The sequence below is a fragment of the Choristoneura fumiferana genome, chromosome Z (genome assembly GCF_025370935.1).
Source record: "Choristoneura fumiferana chromosome Z, NRCan_CFum_1, whole genome shotgun sequence".
Lineage (NCBI taxonomy): Eukaryota > Metazoa > Arthropoda > Insecta > Lepidoptera > Tortricidae > Choristoneura > Choristoneura fumiferana.
In genome coordinates this window covers 30,833,828-30,852,902 of record NC_133472.1, presented here as the reverse complement: position 1 = coordinate 30,852,902, position 19,075 = coordinate 30,833,828, and the positions used below count along the sequence as shown (strand labels likewise).

Here is a 19,075-nt window from a genome sequence, read left to right as displayed (position 1 = left end):
GAACAAAGCTGCTGTAAAACATTAACAAACACCGGTACAAGTCGCCTTAGTCATTTTAACGTCCTATACCCATTTATCATTTTTGAAACCGTCCACATAATACCCCTAATGAGTAAAAATCCAAGCATACCTTAGGCAGTACCATTAATATTACAAACCCGGGTTCCCCTTCCAGTTGAATGCCGCGTCCGCGAGCGTCCCCCCGCTCGAGGATAGTTTCAATATTGAATAGGCCGGAAATTTTAATCTCCCTTTTGAGAAACAATTTTTTTCGTAAGGAAAAAACTTCTTTAGTAACATTAATTGACGATTTAGTTAGAAGACATTGATTCATACATTCAGGTATATTAGCTATATATTACACAAAAGTTTCGTGCATACGTAAGTAATAATTTGTTAAAAGCGAGCATTTAAAAGCGGTCTCGAGTGACATCCCTACAAACACATGGCAAGTGGGGTGTTACGGGGCACGTGACATATTCACACAGCATCGGGTACTTAGAGCAGGCGAGCTGCGGCTACCGCGCGCGCTTGTAATAGAGTGCTTAGCGCGCTGCGGGGAGGCAGGTGGCCAAGTGAGCTTAAGCGATGCATAAAACATAAACAGCGCGTCGATGAAATTCTTTTTCCCGTTTCGAGTGTACTCGTATATATCTAATCTGATCAATCGCGTTACCGGTCGGAGAGGCTTTCTTCGATGTTTTTTGATATTTCGCATTTTATTTGTTTATAATAATTCTTTACCAAAATTTAGCGTCATGCTCCGCTTTAGTATTTATTATATCGATAAGTAATTTAACCTCACTTTATAACCCGTTTAACTTGTGTAAGGCTCATTAAATTTAAACAAAGTTCAATGTTAAAGTTAAGGGTTTCCGAGGATTCAAGTCCAAATTACAAAACCCGAGTTCTCCCGGTGAAAATCCTCATTATCTAAGTTGGTATTTGCCTCAAAGGGTCTCATTTAGTGCACTCTCATTTTACTCGACCTTCCAACAATGGCTACCAAAGTATTTCATTTTGAGACGTTCTTGCCTTACATTGTTGGTAGAAAATGCAAATCTTGCATGACATAATAGTACCTACTTATGAGATTATAGTAGGCATAGTAGATGGTAGAGTCTATTTACGATGACCTCTATGACTCTTGCAATACATTTAAATGAACAGTTTTAGATAATTCTTTATTTATTTGATCTTGGATACAGCTTTAACGATTTCAATTAAATTTGCTATATAGTCTTCGGGAGCAAGCAGTCGATTTAGTTTGGAAAATGTTTTTTCGAATTTAAGCCCGAGCGAAGCTCGATCGCACAAAAAATCAAAATCAAAATATACTTTATTTGCTAGAATACAACCAGCACCGGTGCACCGGTACCTAATAAAATAATATTAAAAGTAGATAAAGTTTCGTTTCACGAGGTTTGCCGTAGTCATTAAATGACTCAACTATACTTAGTTCTAATAAAGTTCTTGCATGACTAAGTAATCGATTAAATCTAATTTATAATCCTGCTTCACTACAACTGTAGTGGCTGCTTGTGACAGGGTAATACAAAAGTAGCACGTGACACACATTATATTGCGCCAACTTTTTGCTTGCATGACAGCCTTGGAAACGAAGTACTCGTAAAGTAATTCTAGAGCGTTACTGTAATGTATGTACTTAAGTAGTCGAGATAGTCCACACACAGGAACAACATCCAGGGGGAACTGGCGAGAAAAGTTGCCATGAAACGGTTTATATATATTAATAAGTCCGCCTCTATTTGCTGCTGAATATTTTATACGGCGAGTGAAAGAGCCTGCTAAGTTATTACTGCAGTGTTGCGGAGTTGCAGATGTATCGTGGGGAGTTTGTGTGTAACGTTAACAATATTTACATACTTATAGCTTTTAAATAGTTGCGGAAAATGGTTATAGTTCAGCGAAGAATGAGAAGTTTTCTAGCGTCGCTGTTATTTAATAGTTAAGTTGGTTATGTGCCTTGTCGGAGAATAAACATACGGTATAACATAGCGTAACTACTTTGGCAAAATCTCGTATCTCAATCAATATAACAACAAAATGTACCCTTAAAGTAATGTTCATAAAGTTCTCACAGAAAATTATCGATTTTGAGGTACAACCTTTTTAAAAGTATAGGTATTTAGTATCTATACCTTATTAGGAACCTATGCATTAGGGGCACAGAACTAATATACCTATTTAAGAACGCATAATAATATCTCTTTCTCATATTATTTCTTTGATTATGACGTAAATATTAATAGTGAAAGATTGTAACAGAAAGTCAACAGTTTTGAAATGTAAGTGAATCCGAATTTGTTACTTCAGTAAAACAAAATGCAAGTCATCAAGGTCAGAGAACGACCACGTGCAATTATTTGCACCAAGGATCTGCCTTTTGGGACTTTAACGTATCATAATTTCTGCGCGGCCACACGTCATTAAAGTTCTGAGCTCCTGCGACAGTATTGCACCCTCTACTGTAATTAAAAAATAAGCTCGGCTTGGCTCAGGTGTTCTCCAGCAAAATGCATTAATTAAGATCGCCGAGAAAATCTTGAACAAGCATGTAGTATGGTGCTTGTTTTGCTCCATTGCCACAATTGGTAAGCACTAGCAATGTATTACTGGTTTTAAGAGAATGTGGGTACAGAGAATTACATCTTCCCTTTTTACGTGCATTTGTAAGTTTATTTTATTTTATTGGCGTCTTAAATTGAGTGTGTGCTAAGTGTGTGTTTTCGTTTTTTTTATTTCTGAAATACGACTGTGTAGAAGTCGTCATTGGTAACTATTTACGTAACAGAAGGCGAAATGTATTGATGACGCTGAAGGTAAATCAAAAATAGCCTAAAAAAAAATGTTACAGCATGGTCAGCTCCAGCCAGCGATATTGCTACAAAAAAACGGAAAAACACCATTTTATAACCATTATTTTATCTGAGTCTGCGAGGTGTCTGCAACAGCTTTATTGTCTACTGCGTACCTATTGTCTATTGCCTACGTCAAATCATAATCGCCGAAAGACAGAAAAAGAAGGGCAAAAAAAGTTAGTTTTGTTTTTTTCTTTTTAGATTTTTGAGGGTGCTATATTCCCCTCGTGTTATTAAATGAACAACTTACAGGCCAAGCATTTTTTCCATAAAAGGAACTTAAGTTAATTAAGTAGCTACTAGGGTTTCCAAAGGAAAAAAATGTCATCTTTGTAGGATCACTCCGTTAGTCTGTCAAGAGAATTTTCTCAGAAACGAGTAAAGCATTAAGTTGAGAATTGTTATTCTTGTTATATTGTGTGACGTTTCACATACTTGCAGATAGCAGAATAAGCTACCTATTGTCTGTAAAAATAAATGTTCTATTCTATGATATCAACCAACACACATTAAATTTACCTTTGCACTTTACTTACGCTTTATGCATTGGCCTTACATACTACAAACATATATATTTAATACGAATATCGATGTAAATCCCAAGGTAATCGGTCATAATTTGTTAAAATAAACAAAAAACCCGCGGCATCCCTATATCTTAATCCTTGAGTGGGCAGCGAGCATACGTTGCCCGAGCACAAACTCCCAGTGTCATTATAAAATACGGCCCGCAATGTGGATTCACTTTGAGAAATGGAGGGCAGACTTGGAAACACCTGAGTCCCGACTCGTGCCTTTGTATACGTTGTTTTACTTTCTTTTGGCCACGCTGTGATATAATGCTGCCATACTATAATTAGCTATTTATTGTTCCTCTGACGCTTATACTATTTAATACGAGAATGAGAGGGATGGTACAATACGAACTTCGATTTTCGAATTCGGAGTAGGCCCTATGATTTCAAACCCGGACCTGTACCAACCTCTGAGTTTATTGTAATTTTTGTGCGAAATTACGTTCGAAATTTAACACGAGATTAAAAGCGAAGGAATGACTATAAGAAACTTCTACATATACTTACACCTGTAAAACAATTCAATGGTGTGTTCGCAAAGTTCCCAATCTGCACTAAGTCCGCATAGAAATTACGTCCCTAGCCATCTCTCTCTGTGTCCCATAGTAAGTTAGGTCATGTCACCTAAGCCGAGTGATGGCCTCCATAATCAGGTGGTCGTATCTAAATGAAATAACGCCAAAAGCAAACTGACAGCTTAAAGTTTCCGGTAGACCTTTATTATCACGCGTTTAGTTTGAACAAGACACGGTGCTTTCTGTGTGGACAAGGTAACAAGCCCAGACATCGTGCATGCCTTGGTTGGGCAGATCAAACGAGGGGTGTAGAGCGGGAGCTGCGCCAGTGAGTTTACAGGACACGCGCACAGCTGCATAGCGCGTACAGGCTAACGAATTTATCCGTAACTAAATTTAAACGGTCAGTGAAGGGAATGCATCGTGGAATTTTCGATGTATTCGCTTTTGACGCGACTGCACCTCGGTTATGATGGCGTTCGTAATTACATCAGTAGGTTCCAGTGAAGCGGGGCCAGTCGGTAGTGAAGCTAATTGTGATACATAAGCGATCTTGATTAAATTTCGTTGTCGCAGTAAAGTATTAATATCGGTTTTCGCGCAGGCACTACGCGGCCGTAAAGAGCGCTCCCTCTAATTTGTTTACCGCGGGCAGGTGTCGCGGAGCTTAACCTTCACTTTAGCCATGTTCTCATGAATTTTCAGTATCGTGGAGTCGTATTGGTCGTCTTTTTTACAACGAATTATTCAAACAAGGACGAAAAGCTAAGAGGCACCAGAGACTTATTTTTTCATAGCAAAACACAATGAAAGTAATTAAAAATTCGAACTTTGAAAGTAATAATTGTTCTGAAACGTTGTACTTATACATACTTTTTGAATGATACCCAAGATGTACCTACCTAGTTTCTAAGTGCTAGTATTAAGTTGTGTTTAGCTAAATAGATATTTGTAAATCGTTTTAAAACATAGAATATATTCAAATTCATTAAAAATATTCATTCTGTTGCACATTTCTGAAAAAACGGAATGCAGTGAAGAAAGAAGTCACGAGTACGTCCAGAAACGGATTTAGAAAGGTACCTACTATACTAACCAAATTTTATTACAGAATGTTATTGTCGACTTTGCATATAAGCACAGGTATATGTAAGAAAGACTCGGTAGGTAATTGTAGCTAAAGAGTGGGGTCCGCTGCGTAATGAACGTGGCGGGAGCGAGCTCCGTAGTTATAAATTTCACTCCAACGCCGAGCCAGGCGGCTTATCCTGCTTTTGCGATTTCCAAATGATATGACTAAAATAAACTAAAAATATATTCTATAAGCTAATAAGTAATTGCACCAACACCTCTTAAATGTATTCCTCGTTAATTGCTTGCATTCGAATTAAGATTTTATTTTCACAGTGGTAAGCTGAGCAGGTTGTAGGAACGAAGTACAAAATAAATGATTCAGATGAAATGTAATTTACTTTGATACGCTATGATACGTCTACAATAAAGTGTGTGCTTTATACAACGCCAAAGACTCTCTGAATCTTGTTATGCATTGGATGAATTGTTCATTTTGAATATGTACGACTACAATAGCTGTGTTTTTACACAGCGTGGCGTAGCGTCAGATATTTCCGTGGTAGGTAAAGCCGAAGTCAAGATCGCTTACATCTTTCATAAATGATGTATGTTCTGTAGTCCTATTTGGGCAAACCGGTGGGAATAGGGTTCTATGGACGCTTCGCCCCTGGTGTAATCAACATACCTACCTACTGCAGGCTATGGCATGGCATATATTATACATACATTTTCTGACATACGAGTACTGACTGCTCGATTTTCATGAAGAGAAGAAGTTGAGTATTTCGCAAACAAATCACTGAATCGAATAATCGTCTTAGCGAACCACTAATAGTTTTAAAAAACCTATCCACTATAGGGTTGGATCAGAAAAAAAAACACCCTCACTTGACGTTTATGGGAGGTAACCTAAAAAAATTATTGTACAATTTTGTCGGCATAGTTTACATATATATCCGTGCAAAATTACAGCTTTCTAGCATGATTTCTAGCTTTTGATAGTCCCTGAGCAAAGCCACGGGCGGACGGACAGACAGACAGACATGTCGAAACTAAAAGGGTTCCGTTTTTGCCACTTTGGCTCCGGAACCCTAATAAATAGTTATGGTATTAAAACGATACGTTTAATGAGTTTTCAAAAGTTTACGAGTATTACTGAAACGAATAAAGTTTGTAATGATCAGTTAATAGTTTTTTTTTCAAACGTATATTTAAAAAATAAATGGCTATAAAGGGCGTACGTGGCCACAAACGGTTACACTAGTTTTAACGGTTTATGAATACTTATGAATGGTTTCACTCGAGACATGGATTGTATTTAAGTATACATATAATATGAGTATTATAGAGAGACTTCAATGAATAAATACCTAAACTAAACTATGTATGATTGTAAATAACTTTATCCGTTTTTAGGGTTCCGTACTTAAAGGGTAAAAACGAGACCCTATTACTAAGACTCCGCTGTCCGTCTGTCTGCCTGACTGTCTGTTTGTCTGTCGCCAGGCTGTATCTCGTGAACCGTGAGACAATTGAAATTTTTCACATTTTCATACAACAAACGTGATCTTTTTTGCCGTTTTTTGCTAATGTCTAATGTATTATTTTATTACATAATAATGGTACAGAACCCTTTGTGCGCGAGTCCGACTCGCACTTGGCCGATTTTTTACAACTCATTTTACAAGCTTTGCTTTATTTGGGGCCGGGTTAATTCCGATATTTGTTTATTTATTTATATTCAAGAATTTAACATGTTACAGTTACTGATGTGCTTTTATGCCTTCATTTAATTATTTAACCGACTTCTTCTTCGACGTTTTCTTTTCCTCGGATTCTTTTCTTTATCTATTGATACAATAAAGAAAAAAATTCAAAACAAAAATTGAACCGACTACAAAAAACCATGAAAATAATTTTCTACCAGACTGGTTCGTGCTGAGGCACCGATCAACTTCAGACTGGTAGAAAAATATTTTCATGGTTTTTTGTAGTCTGTTCACATTTTTGTTATAATTTTTTTTCACGCTTTTTAGTGTAAATAATCTACGATACAATAGTTTAATATTAAATGCTCGTCACCTTTTACGAAAGATTGCTTTTTCCGATGCACGTTCATTGTTGAGGAGTCCTGGTGCTTCACCACCCGTTTTTCCATATGCATCACGAGGAGCATAAATTGCTTAGCAACTGTGTTAAGGGAATCCCATGCCCCAATGACCTTCGATCTGAAATCCTTAATTTTCTAATGTTTTTTGTAGCTTATTATATTAACAACAACGGCTTTAAGCAATATAGTATCCCATATTTACTTCAAAGTTCATTGTCTTCGAGATATTTGGCATCAAAGTTGAACCATTTTAGGCCACAAAACTGGTTTTCTGGCCATAACTTTTGTGTTAATTAGCTTCAAATGAAAACCCTCGACCAGTTTTTAGATACGTCAAAGACGAACCCGAATATGTAGATTTCGTATCTTTCACGTCAATAGAGATACGAACTAAGTATTTTTTCAGACAATGTTTAAAAAAATCATACAAAATGAAGTATTCATTTTTTTCAAAATCCGGTAGACAAAAATGGAGATAAAAAAGATTGGAGAACCGATAGCCGTTTGACTTATAATTCTATCTGTAGTGCAAAAGTAGGAGATACGACTCAAAACTTGTCAAAAATCGATGAAAACCTCGGGTAGCCCCTTAAAGTAATTAAAATTCAACCCGTGAAATACTTGTTATAGTAACTCCGATGGTCAACTGTGGTCTTCATGATGATGAAGACCGTTCCACTTCACCAAATGATGATTTTAAGAGCAAATGCACGAGTTACTACTAATATAATCCAATTTACTATAGGTGTCCGTACACATTTGAAGTTTCCTCGATTTCCTTAAGATCCAATCATCAGATCTTGATTTGGTGCTTATGGGACCTAATTGAAGACATTCCTAGACGAACGCAAAAAAAAAACAAATGTTCATAAATGACGGAGTTCTGAGGTAACAAACATAAAAAAATGCAACCGAATTGATAACCTCGTCCTTTTTTGAAGTCGGTTAAAAAGGGTGTCGTGTGTCATATCATTCGTTGTAATAATGTTGTGATTTGTGACACTACCTACATTTATGTTTTGTTATTTTCGAGCACTATAATCTAACGGATTGCTTCTCTCATCCACTCAAAGGTTGACTGGTAGAGATCCCTTAAAGGGTCAAGTCCGCCTTTGTTTACAAGTATCTCAAAGTTTGTCAATTGTATTGTTTCTTTTATTTAGCACAATAAAGAGTTTACATACATATATGTAGGTACATACACTATTGTACACTCGAACCAACTGATAAGTGACCCACTGTGGAACCTTTTCGAAGAAAAAGCCATAGTGACATCGCGTTGTTTGACAAGGTAATTTATTATGACACTTACTGTGAGAACGTTCTGCGGTAGGTCAGGAATTAAATAGTTCGACTATACATTGTGCATTGAGGGCCGTAAGAAGGGGCTTACTAACGAGAGCTTTTGATGACATCTTCATCACATTGCGAGGAAAAAAAATGCAAAAAATAAAATTAAGTATTTTGTGTCTAAACACTTTACAGCAGAGCTCGGAAAGAGAAAGACGAGACAACACCTGAATAAAATAATGGCTACAGGGTCGCTAATACAAAACTCAAAAATCGAAGTTCGTATCGTACCGCCAATCTCACTCGTATTTAAATAATATTAGCGTCAGCGATACGAAACGAACTTCGATTCTCGAACCTCGTAGTAGCACCCCTGATTGTCACTTCTTCAAGTCGTTTACCATAGATAATGCTAAGAACTGTGTTTAGTTTAGAATTCGAATGGTCATTACGGCCAGATTCTTCCAACATGCTAAAAAATATTTACTAAAATTATTGTAAAACAATTTGGTTTAAAATATAAAAATAACGAAGTTTTATGAAGTGTAGATAAGTTTTGTAGTGTAAAATTGGGTCTTAGCTAAGTTTTAAAGATATACATAAATCGCTGGCCGACTTGAAACCTCTTTAGTCTGAAATGACGTACCTATCTATTTACTTGTTTGCAAATTTTAAAATTAAACTTTTCCTCCCTGGGGAGGAAAAATTATATGTAAATACATTACTTCCCGTTGGAACAATTTAGGCTATTGTCCTTTAGTATACAGGCATCGAATAACATCATTGACGAATAAGTGTGATGAAAAACACGTTTTGACGAGAAGTGCCGTCAAGTTATGAAAAAAAAATATATTCCGAACTCCAATTTTTTTTTAAGTCAGTTAAAGAAGCGGTTAAATAAATATTATTATAGGAGAAAAGGCAAGTTTATATTTCTAGTTTAACCGTGCGAGCCTTAGATATTTAATTAGGTATTTGTGTCATGTGATTTTTTTTATATTTCTAATCACACATCGGAATAATAAAGTACTAGACTGTTCTGTCTATACCTTTGTACTTTTTTAAGTCATCTCTTTTATTTATGCTAATATCCAGCAAAAATGAGTAGTTACACGTGCGAATATTTTCCGATCTTAGACAAACAGAGTTAGGTCAAAAAATTAGGAGCCATAAAGTTTGTTCAATATTATGAGTGTCATGAGGTGTTGAGAGATCGCCGACTCGTAATTAGTTCAAGACGGTCCACTTGTATTTACATGACTGTAAGCGAACAATATGTCTGAGTCACTTGTCTGTGCCGAGCCCGTTGTATTGAATTAGAGGTGCTTAGTCAAATAGCCCGAGTTAGCCAAGTATCGCCGCTCAATTCCGGCCCACTGGTTTTGCTCAAAGTAATTGTTGATATTTGCTAGTTGCGGCTTCTTGTAATGCTCAGTAAATGTTAGTCCGGTGCGGTTTTGCTTTTGCTCCAGGATTCTGCTTGTATGCGTATATTAGCTACATAGATAAAAAAATAACATAGAAATAAAACCAAATTAACAAAAAATGGAACCGACTACAAAAACCTGGAAAATATTTTTCTACTAGTTTGAAGTAGGAGGGGAACTCTACCTCACCTACATATTATATAGGTTTTAATCTTTAAGTGTAGCCAGGCAATTATTCCGTGAATATAACAGATATCAGAAAAGTTTAAACTGATATTGAAAGCACGTTACCCAATTAGTAAAATCATTTTTTTTTAAACCAGAAATATCCTAAACATTAACTTCAAACCCTCACATACATTTAGTATGCCGTTAGTTGAAAGGCTTTAGTCCAAAGGTCCTAGTCGTTTAACCATTATCGTTTGATTCATTAATTGTTTTATTTTATTCACTTATCAATATCAATCAAATTATCATTTTAAAAAATTAAGAAAGTTCATTTAGAAACATTGAAGAGGGCCCGTTACTGTATCGCACAAGGGCGTCGCTTTGTGCAACTCCTGTAAACAAAAATTGTACTTCTTTAAAAAAAATATGTTAGCTTTACGTATTATTTCATAAAAGATAGTTTTATTATTTTATTTCAGTTTATTCATGTAAATAATGAATCTTATACAGTTTTATCTCTTACGGTAGGCAAACAGCTTCAAGGAACGTCGTACTAAATGTGTGGGAGCGTTTAAGCTTAATATTTTTAATATTACTAAGTAGTATTTTAATTAAAAAAAAAGTTATTATTGTGCCTTTACTCATTGGGTGACGTACTTTCGATATGAGTTTAAAGTTTTCTAATATCTGTTATATTTTCAGAATAATCGCCTGGCTATACTTAACGATTACACCCTGTATATTGGGGCTTCAATCACTTCTGCTGGCTCGTGCTGAGGCCTTGACGTCATTTTTGTAGTCGGTTCCATTTTTTGTTAAAAAAATGACCTTCTTTGAGTCGGTCGTACTTTTTTGTTAAAAATATTTTTTATTTCTCACGTTTTAATGATTTTTAGCCGAAGTACGTTAAAGTTTAAAGTTTGCGGAGTACCTAATCGGTGAACATACATAAAAAAAATACACACAGTCGAGCATAGAACCTCCTGCTTTTTTGAAGTCTGTTAAAAAGTACGTACGTCGGTGCCCTAACATCATCATCATCATGTCAGCTGAAAGATGTCCACTGCTGGACATAGGCCTCCCCCACTTTCTGCATCCAACGCGATCCCGCGATATTAACCAGGTCGTCGCTCCATCTTGTTGGAGAAGTACCGACAGCTCGTTTCCCGGTTCGTGGACGCCATTCGACAACCTTCTTTTTTTTTATAACTTTTTAATTATTTATTTACTCAAATAAAAAAACAAAAGAAGTACAGAAATACTTATAACTATAAACCTCTGTCAAACTGCGTAGCAGTTTGTTGGCAGAAAGTTCTGACCCCATTGGCCATCAGTCCTGCGAGCAAAGCAATGGTGCCCTAACATAAGTATTCACTTTTCTATGCAACTACATCATGAACAAGTGGATACATAATTTAGACAACCGACCGTACCAACTAGGTTCCACCCAGCAATGGATTGGGATTTTATACCGACAGCGAAAAGATTCTATGTTGGGCGATTCTGAAGATATGATTCGGACCAACTCTAACAACTCAGTTAATAGTAGGCTAGAGTTTTTTAGCAGTTTGATTCAGTAAATATAAACAAGTTGTTCCTATACATTTCCGAAGTTGTGTTGGTTTGATTCTAATGACAACAAAATTTCTTATCTATTTTTTACTAATTGGCAAAACTGCTACAAACTTAAGTAACACATCCATGAAACAAAATTTACTTTAACAATGTTCTCCATCTATAATAGTATTATATTCGTACATTCGGTGACATCAGACATTGTAAAATGAATGATTAGATCTGACGGACGTCACTTGCCACAAAGCTGTTAACAACCCTTTACTTATCCATTGTAGTTTCAACGGCCAAAGCCTTGCAATGCTTTTGAAGAGGATAACTTTAACTTTGGTTATCTCACGAAGTATTATTGCGTTTCATATTATACCTAATAGCTTTTTCTATCAATCCAATATTTTGATGCTATACGAGTACATTCTACTCTTTGTTCTGTAGGTAGTCAGTGTATAACTAAATCCATACTAATATTATAAATGCGAAAGTTTGTGTGTTTGTTTGTATGTTTGTCCTTCTTTCACGTTGAAACAGAGCGACGGATCGCCGTGATTTTTGGCATGAACATTTATAAGGTTTATGCTTTTTATCCCGGACAAATGCACAGTTCCCGAGGGAATAGCACGCCATGAACGAATTCCACGCGGGAAAAGCCGCGGGCGAAAGCTAGTAGTGGTAGTAGTGGTAGTATACTGTAAATGTTAGGGTTTCATCTTCGGCTATACCTATATCACACTGCTAGATACATACAGGCCTCCTCTTGTGATAAGAGAGCTTGTCCTGTAGTACCAATACGGAGTCAGAGCAGATTGAGGACTTCACACACACCATTAAATTGCTCCGAAGATGTTGAGTAGATGGTGTGATACTTCATCTTAAAAACTGTGGTAAAATTAAAATGTAATTTTCATTTGAACCCACGCCCCTCTGCTTGAGATCCCATGCATTGGTCAAACCAGACTACAATAATTTTTTTATCAATTATTTGTAGTGACAAATTTCTATAGGACATCGAAGGTGGGCGTGACCATATTTAAACAGGTGTTAGGCCCAGGCCGCACTATAGCTAAACTGACGCGGTTTTTAACCGCGTGGCTTTGTGAATCAAGTAAATTAATTCAAGCGGTTAAAAACCGCGGCGGTTTAGCCGTAGTGCGGCCTCAGCCTTACACAGCGCCGTTATTTTTGTAGCAAATTTAAATTATTTTTCATTTTGAATAACACATTTTATCACCCCCTTTGTTAGGAAATGATCCCATTCTATCTGAGATTTAGTTCGAACCATAACACTTTTTCAATTTTGTTGTTTGTTTATGGCTAAGCTCTTGTGGCTATATGAATATGTTCAAAACACATTAGCATTGACATCCGGTGCCTGATTCTGTCAGTATAAATATAACGCACTGACGACGGCCGCCTTGAAGCTTATCTAATATTATACCTGCCCTTTTCACCAGCCTTCATTATCGTGTTCAGTGCAGTGTATATATACTAAATACAACGATAATGCCTCAAATGCCAATCATACACCCCAATGCCCGTTTTCTGTCTGAAGACCCATTCCATTTCAACCAGATTAGGTTCTAATAAATAAAAAATGCACTTCAATGCAAGTATAATTTATCCAAAAAAAGTAAACGAACGGCATAAATAAAAAAACCCGACTGCCTTAAAAACTAAAAGGAAGAAAATAAGTCTAGTGGTCTACAGATCAAGGAGCTCATTTAAGGTTCAACAGTCGGGACCCATTACCAAGATTTTTTAAGCTGGTTACGATTTGAATGGGTCCCGACTATTGAATCTTAAATGAGCTTCTTGACAGAGTTCAGAGATGATCCCATAGAGCTTATGGGAACGGAAGCAATACCATGCCCTCGGTACCGCTCTGCTTTCAGAGCATGACATGAGTTCGTGTGAGCTAACTTTGGGGGCGGCAGACGTGAGCTTGCCTTCGGAATCCAAAAGCTTAATGGTTACTTGACCTGAAATGTAAATTTCAGAATTAAATTATTATTATTATTATTTTAATTTATGACGGTGGAAGCAGACTACACTTCCACTGAACGTAGATAATAGTTAGTGTTTAGTTTTGTAACTAAGGGACCCCATACATCCCTGTTTTTTTTTTTTTTTTTTTTTTTATTTAATTGTATACTGTGGTTTTTAAGTATTTTATTTGTAATTATTTTATGCTGAAAAAATGACTTTCTGCCAAGTTTCTTGCGGCGCATTCTTCTTGGCAATGATGGTCTTTCAGAAAGCGCTGGTAGTTTAAAAAATGACGTGTAAAAGTGCCCATTGCGGCCTATTTACTGAATATTTATTTGAATTTGTATTTGAGTTCTAGACCACTAGACTTATTTTCTTCCTTTTAGTTTTTAAGGCAGTCAGATTTTTTGATTTTTTAAATTTAATGTTTTTTATTTTACACTTTTTGATATTTCTGTGAAAATAGTACATTAAAAGTATTATAACCCGTATATATTGAGAATGGGCTAATTATTAGCTTTCATTTGATTCCCATATTGTTACAATATAAAATATTTTTTTTTATTCCTTCGCCATATTTTTTTCGCAGACGCCATATTGAAATATTATATACCCTATGTCACTCCGACAGTTATGACGAATCCAATGATACCTTATATGTTTCAATCCGTCCAGCCGTTTAGGCTGCAGCGAGGACCAAAGAAATGGACATACTTACATACATACATACGCTCGAAAAACATAACCCTCCTTCGGGCAGTCGGGTAATAAAGCTCGTCATTCATACACTTTTAATATGAAAAATTGCACGAAACAAAAAACCGGCCAAGAGCGTGTCGGACACGCCCGAAATAGGGTTCGGTAGCCATTACGAAAAATTTTGTGATATTTTTCTAAGGATTTCGTATCTTGTACGGAATTTTCCAAGTTTAGGTATATTTTACACCTTAGGCTGCTATTTACTCTTAAACTACTAACAATTCTCAAGAAAACTTAACCGTTATAGTTTTCCTTGTAAGTTTGATATACTTACTACCATCCTGATTTTTTCAAATTTTTCCACCCACCGGTTTAGATTTTAGAAGGGGGGGGGGGGGTACGCTGGAATCGAAAAATTGTTTTAGCAGCCCCCTAATGGTTTTAAAAGGCCTATCCAATGATACCCCACACTATAAGGTTGGATGAGAAAAAAAAATCACCCCAATTTACGTCTATGGGAGGTACTCTAAAAAAATTTTTTTTAATTTTTTTAGTGTACCATTTTGTTCGCCTAGTTTACATATTAAATATTCGTGCAAAATTACAGCTTTCTAGCATTGATAGTCCCTGAGCAAAGCCGCGGACGGACAGACAGACAGACATGGCGAAACTATTTCCGTGGGTTCCGTTTTTGCCATTTTGGCTAAGGAACCCTAAAAATTAACGTGTTAAATAACGGTACATTACAAATTGACGATGAGTCGGTTTGCGACTCCCCGTGGCGTCACAATGCGATGTCCTCGAGGGAAATCACACAACGAGAGGGTCCACCGCCGAATTAGTATAGCACAATGTGAGCGATGTTGGAACTACACATTGTATCCATCGTTAACACCTTTACTTTAAAGGTAAATATGTTGATATTTTATGCAAGCTTTTTACTCAAAAACTAAACAATAAATTTGCAGCAAAATACCTACTTATACCTATGTACTTTACATATTTCAATATATTTCATACTTAGGTTACAGGTTACAGCATACTTAGGTACTATACAAAGCGGCATCTGAGTGATTGAAAATTTCGCCTTAATTTAAAACAGAAAATGCACGTACACTGATTGTTTGATTGAATAAAAATATCCATCCAATATGAAATATGGAATACCGATACCGTAAGGTTCAATATTATGCAAATTGAACTTCCAGTAGAAGAAGGGCCTTTGTCGATATTGAATCTTTGCCGGCACCTCTCGATCGCGGGGGTCCAGCCAGGCTAGCCGTTCTTTTTGCATAACCGGCTTCGGAATCGTGTTTCAACTTAACGACACATGTCACTGTGTCTACCTATCTTTTCTACGTAATTATATATTTCTACGTAATTTTCTTGCCTTTGAAATGAAAGCTAAGCTGCTACATATAATTACAATGCGCGGAGTATAATAATTATGAGCTTCATTCTATAAAACGTCCTCCTCGCACATCCCGTTTCTATAAAAGACTTGCTTACAAAAATGGTATTAAACCTAGTACTCGTAGTTAGGTAAGTTAAATATTCGTGACACTATATGTTATTTAAAGTTCACATAAACATTTTGCGCTTCACGATTTCAAATTCGAAGGTACATAATATCGAAGTACAGGAAATGGACTAGTTTCTCGTTTTCTGTTTGATAATTTACACTTGCACTTTAACTCGGTACTACGTTACTTACTTAAATTGCGGCGAGTCCAGCGAGTTTCATGGTTTCGCTGGTAATATTAATTTAAATAATTATAATTTATTAATTTATGCCGCGATTAACCTTAACAGTGAACAGTGATCACAAAATTCTATATTGCTCTCGTGTCTGACATTTTTTAATGCGCAAGTTGTCTCCACGTGGTTTCTGGAATTTTACTATCAAGTTGCAAAAACTGCAATCACCGTACAACGTCCCTCTCAAAGAGAGTTTACCTTGACACTCGCGAAATTGTCCTATTAATTAGGACAGAACAGCCATATCTTAAAAGAGAAGAAGAAGATTGATTGATGGGCAATCCTTATTTCGTTAAACTTACATGGTGTATGATGTCAGTGGCAGCGTAGAAGGTTTCGTGCGGATCTGGGCGTTTCATCATGTATGGGCGGGGGAATTCTGGGTCTTCGCAGATTTCTGTAAAAGAAATCAATTAATAGGAAAGGTGGCATTAAATAAAAACTACCTGCGGAAACCCCAAACAAGACCCTAAAGACGTCTTGCACTATTTTATAATCTATAATAACTGTTGTACTGCGAAAGGTTAGGCTTCAAGATATTTATTGCCTTATTTTATATAAATTTGCTTACAGAGTCAATACAAAATTACGCAATGGGTTTATTTCGTAAGTAGTATCATTAGCAGTAGTATCATAAATAATCCGACAACTCGTCATTATCGTTATATATCGTTACTAAAAATCATTAATAAAAAGTAGGTAGGTTTGTGCGCCAGGTACATTGTAAGTGTTCTTCAAGAGAATATTTATAAGGCAGAGACGTGGATCACCTTGGATTTGTGGCATTTAATTAAACCTAGTCTATGGGAAACCGTAAAAGTTTTGACACTCGCGGGTATAGAAAAGCCTGGGAGATTTAGTAAGATTGGAGAAGTTAGCCTTGATTGGGTATTTTCAAGGATCAAGAAGATTCCGCAAATACATAAAATATTGCGAGGTGTTCTTTTGTCAAAGAATTCCGTCTGATAGTTACTTTTTGGGGTTCTTTATCTCAATAGTAAAAAAAGGGAGACCCACCTGCTCGTTTGTCAGTCTGTCTGTCTGGCCGTCTGTCAAGGCTCTTTTTTTCAGGAACACATGGAGGTATCAAGATTAAAATTGATATCAATTACTCAGATCTGCTACCCCTTGAAACAGCGAAAAAATCAAATTTCACATCAAAATCATCAAAAGATACAACCATTAAAAAGGTGTTTCCATACTTACCGTAACCGAAAAACCCATACGGAACTTCCGTTTGTCTTAGTAACTTGAAATTTGGTATGAAGGTAGCTCTTAGCACAACCAATAAGAAAAGGTTTTTGGTTCGAGTGACACTCTTTCCCGGCCCGGATAATACCGACATGGAAATATCGACCCTGTTTTCCGTGTACACGCCCATAGAAACTCATTTCAGTTACTATGGGCGTGTACACGAAAAACTGGGTCGGTATTTCCAAGTCGGTATTATCCGGGCCGGGAACGAGTGTCACCTTTTGGTTCTACATTCTGTAAGTCTAGCGTCTACGGCTATAACATCTAAGCTTCCCAGTCTAGTGACTACTATGTTCGTAATACCCAAATTGAAAGAACTGTTTTATGTTTAACTATAATCCGGAGACTTTGCTGCAACTATGCAATACCTGTAAAGGAAGCTCATTTTTATTCGACAACGCTCTTCAAAGGACTAGCAGAATGCAGATCTATCGATACGGTAACATGTTCGCTATTTCCTCTAACAATGTATCCCCATCCGTCGAAGATAGCAGGCCAGCCCGACAGCGCCATTATCCTGCTCTGAGGGAGCATCATCTTTTCAATATGGCGCCTGAACAATGGCTGCCCTTCCGACCGGACGTCCGCCGTCGTAACGAGCTCGCTCGGCCCTCTATCTTAGTTTTCTACTAAGGTCCTAATGTCTGAGCTTCTAGGTATTATTTACAGTGAAAAATGCTGAACAAATGCCTAGCTACTTACATAACATGTGCAAACAATTCCGCTTTAATTAACTCTACTTTGGAGAAGCAAAGCAACACAGAATAAACGTAATTTGTGAACAAAGTTAATCTCTGTTTACGTAGTGCAATCCATACTATATACTATAATATACTATATATACTATAATACTATAATATTATAAATGCGAAAGTAACTCTGTCTGTCTGTCTGTTACGCTTTCACGCCTAAACAGCTGAACCGATTTTGATGAAGTTTGGTACAGAGATAGAATAGACCTTGGGAAAGAAGATAGGTTATCTTTTATCGCGAAAAAGAGGCTTTAAGGGGATGAAAGTTTATATGGTGGGAGTTCGTCGCTGTCGAAGCTAAAACCATGAAACTTTGCATTTAGGTACAATCAGCAAATATGTTGTCTACCACCCTAAGGTTGATAATCGTTTGCATGTCATAAAGCAATAATGCCAATAGACGTATCTGTCAACTGAAAGTCGACTTTAGCGACATATTCATTTGATAGGAACTTGTTTAAAAATTGATAGACCACTTATTTGGCTGATGTACTTAATAAGAAATAAGTCGATATTTGTTTAAGCTTTTTTGAATAATCGACCTGTGAGGGGATGAAATAGGGGATGAAAGTTTATATGGTAGGTCGTCTCATTATCGAAGATAAATCGATGAATCATTATTAAACTTGCCATTTCGGCAGGTGATAAGAGATAAATAGATATTATTTGTTCGCACGTTTTTTAAATTCTTCCTGCGAGGGGGTGAAATAGGGGATTAAAGTTTATATGGAAGATCGTCATTGTCGAAGATAAATCGATGGAACTTTATGAAACATGGGATTTGGGCACCCCTAAACTCAGGTCAATAGTCCCGAAAGCTGTGAAAAAATCAAACCTCTAAGTCAAGGCAATCAAAAGCTACAGTCATTAGTTTATATGTATAGCAATGTATTAAAATAGGTTATTTTCAGTAAACCGTAGAAGTTTCTGTGTACTATTATTGGCAGAATAGGTATTCTAAATAAATTAAATACTTCCCAAAGTTACTATTCCACGCGGACGAAGTCGCGGGC

At 36.6% G+C, this 19,075-nt stretch overlaps 1 protein-coding gene across 2 annotated transcripts in view; it reads right to left on the bottom strand.

Annotated features, from left to right (window-relative positions):
* The window catches only part of LOC141434114 (discoidin domain-containing receptor 2-like), a 316,685-nt gene that overhangs the window by 99,977 nt on the left and 197,633 nt on the right, over positions 1-19,075 (bottom strand). For both annotated transcript variants that reach the window (XM_074096403.1, XM_074096411.1), the window contains one exon: positions 16,359-16,453. In XM_074096403.1, coding sequence (XP_073952504.1) covers positions 16,359-16,453 — 95 coding nt within the window. The remainder of the gene's footprint in view (positions 1-16,358; positions 16,454-19,075) is intronic.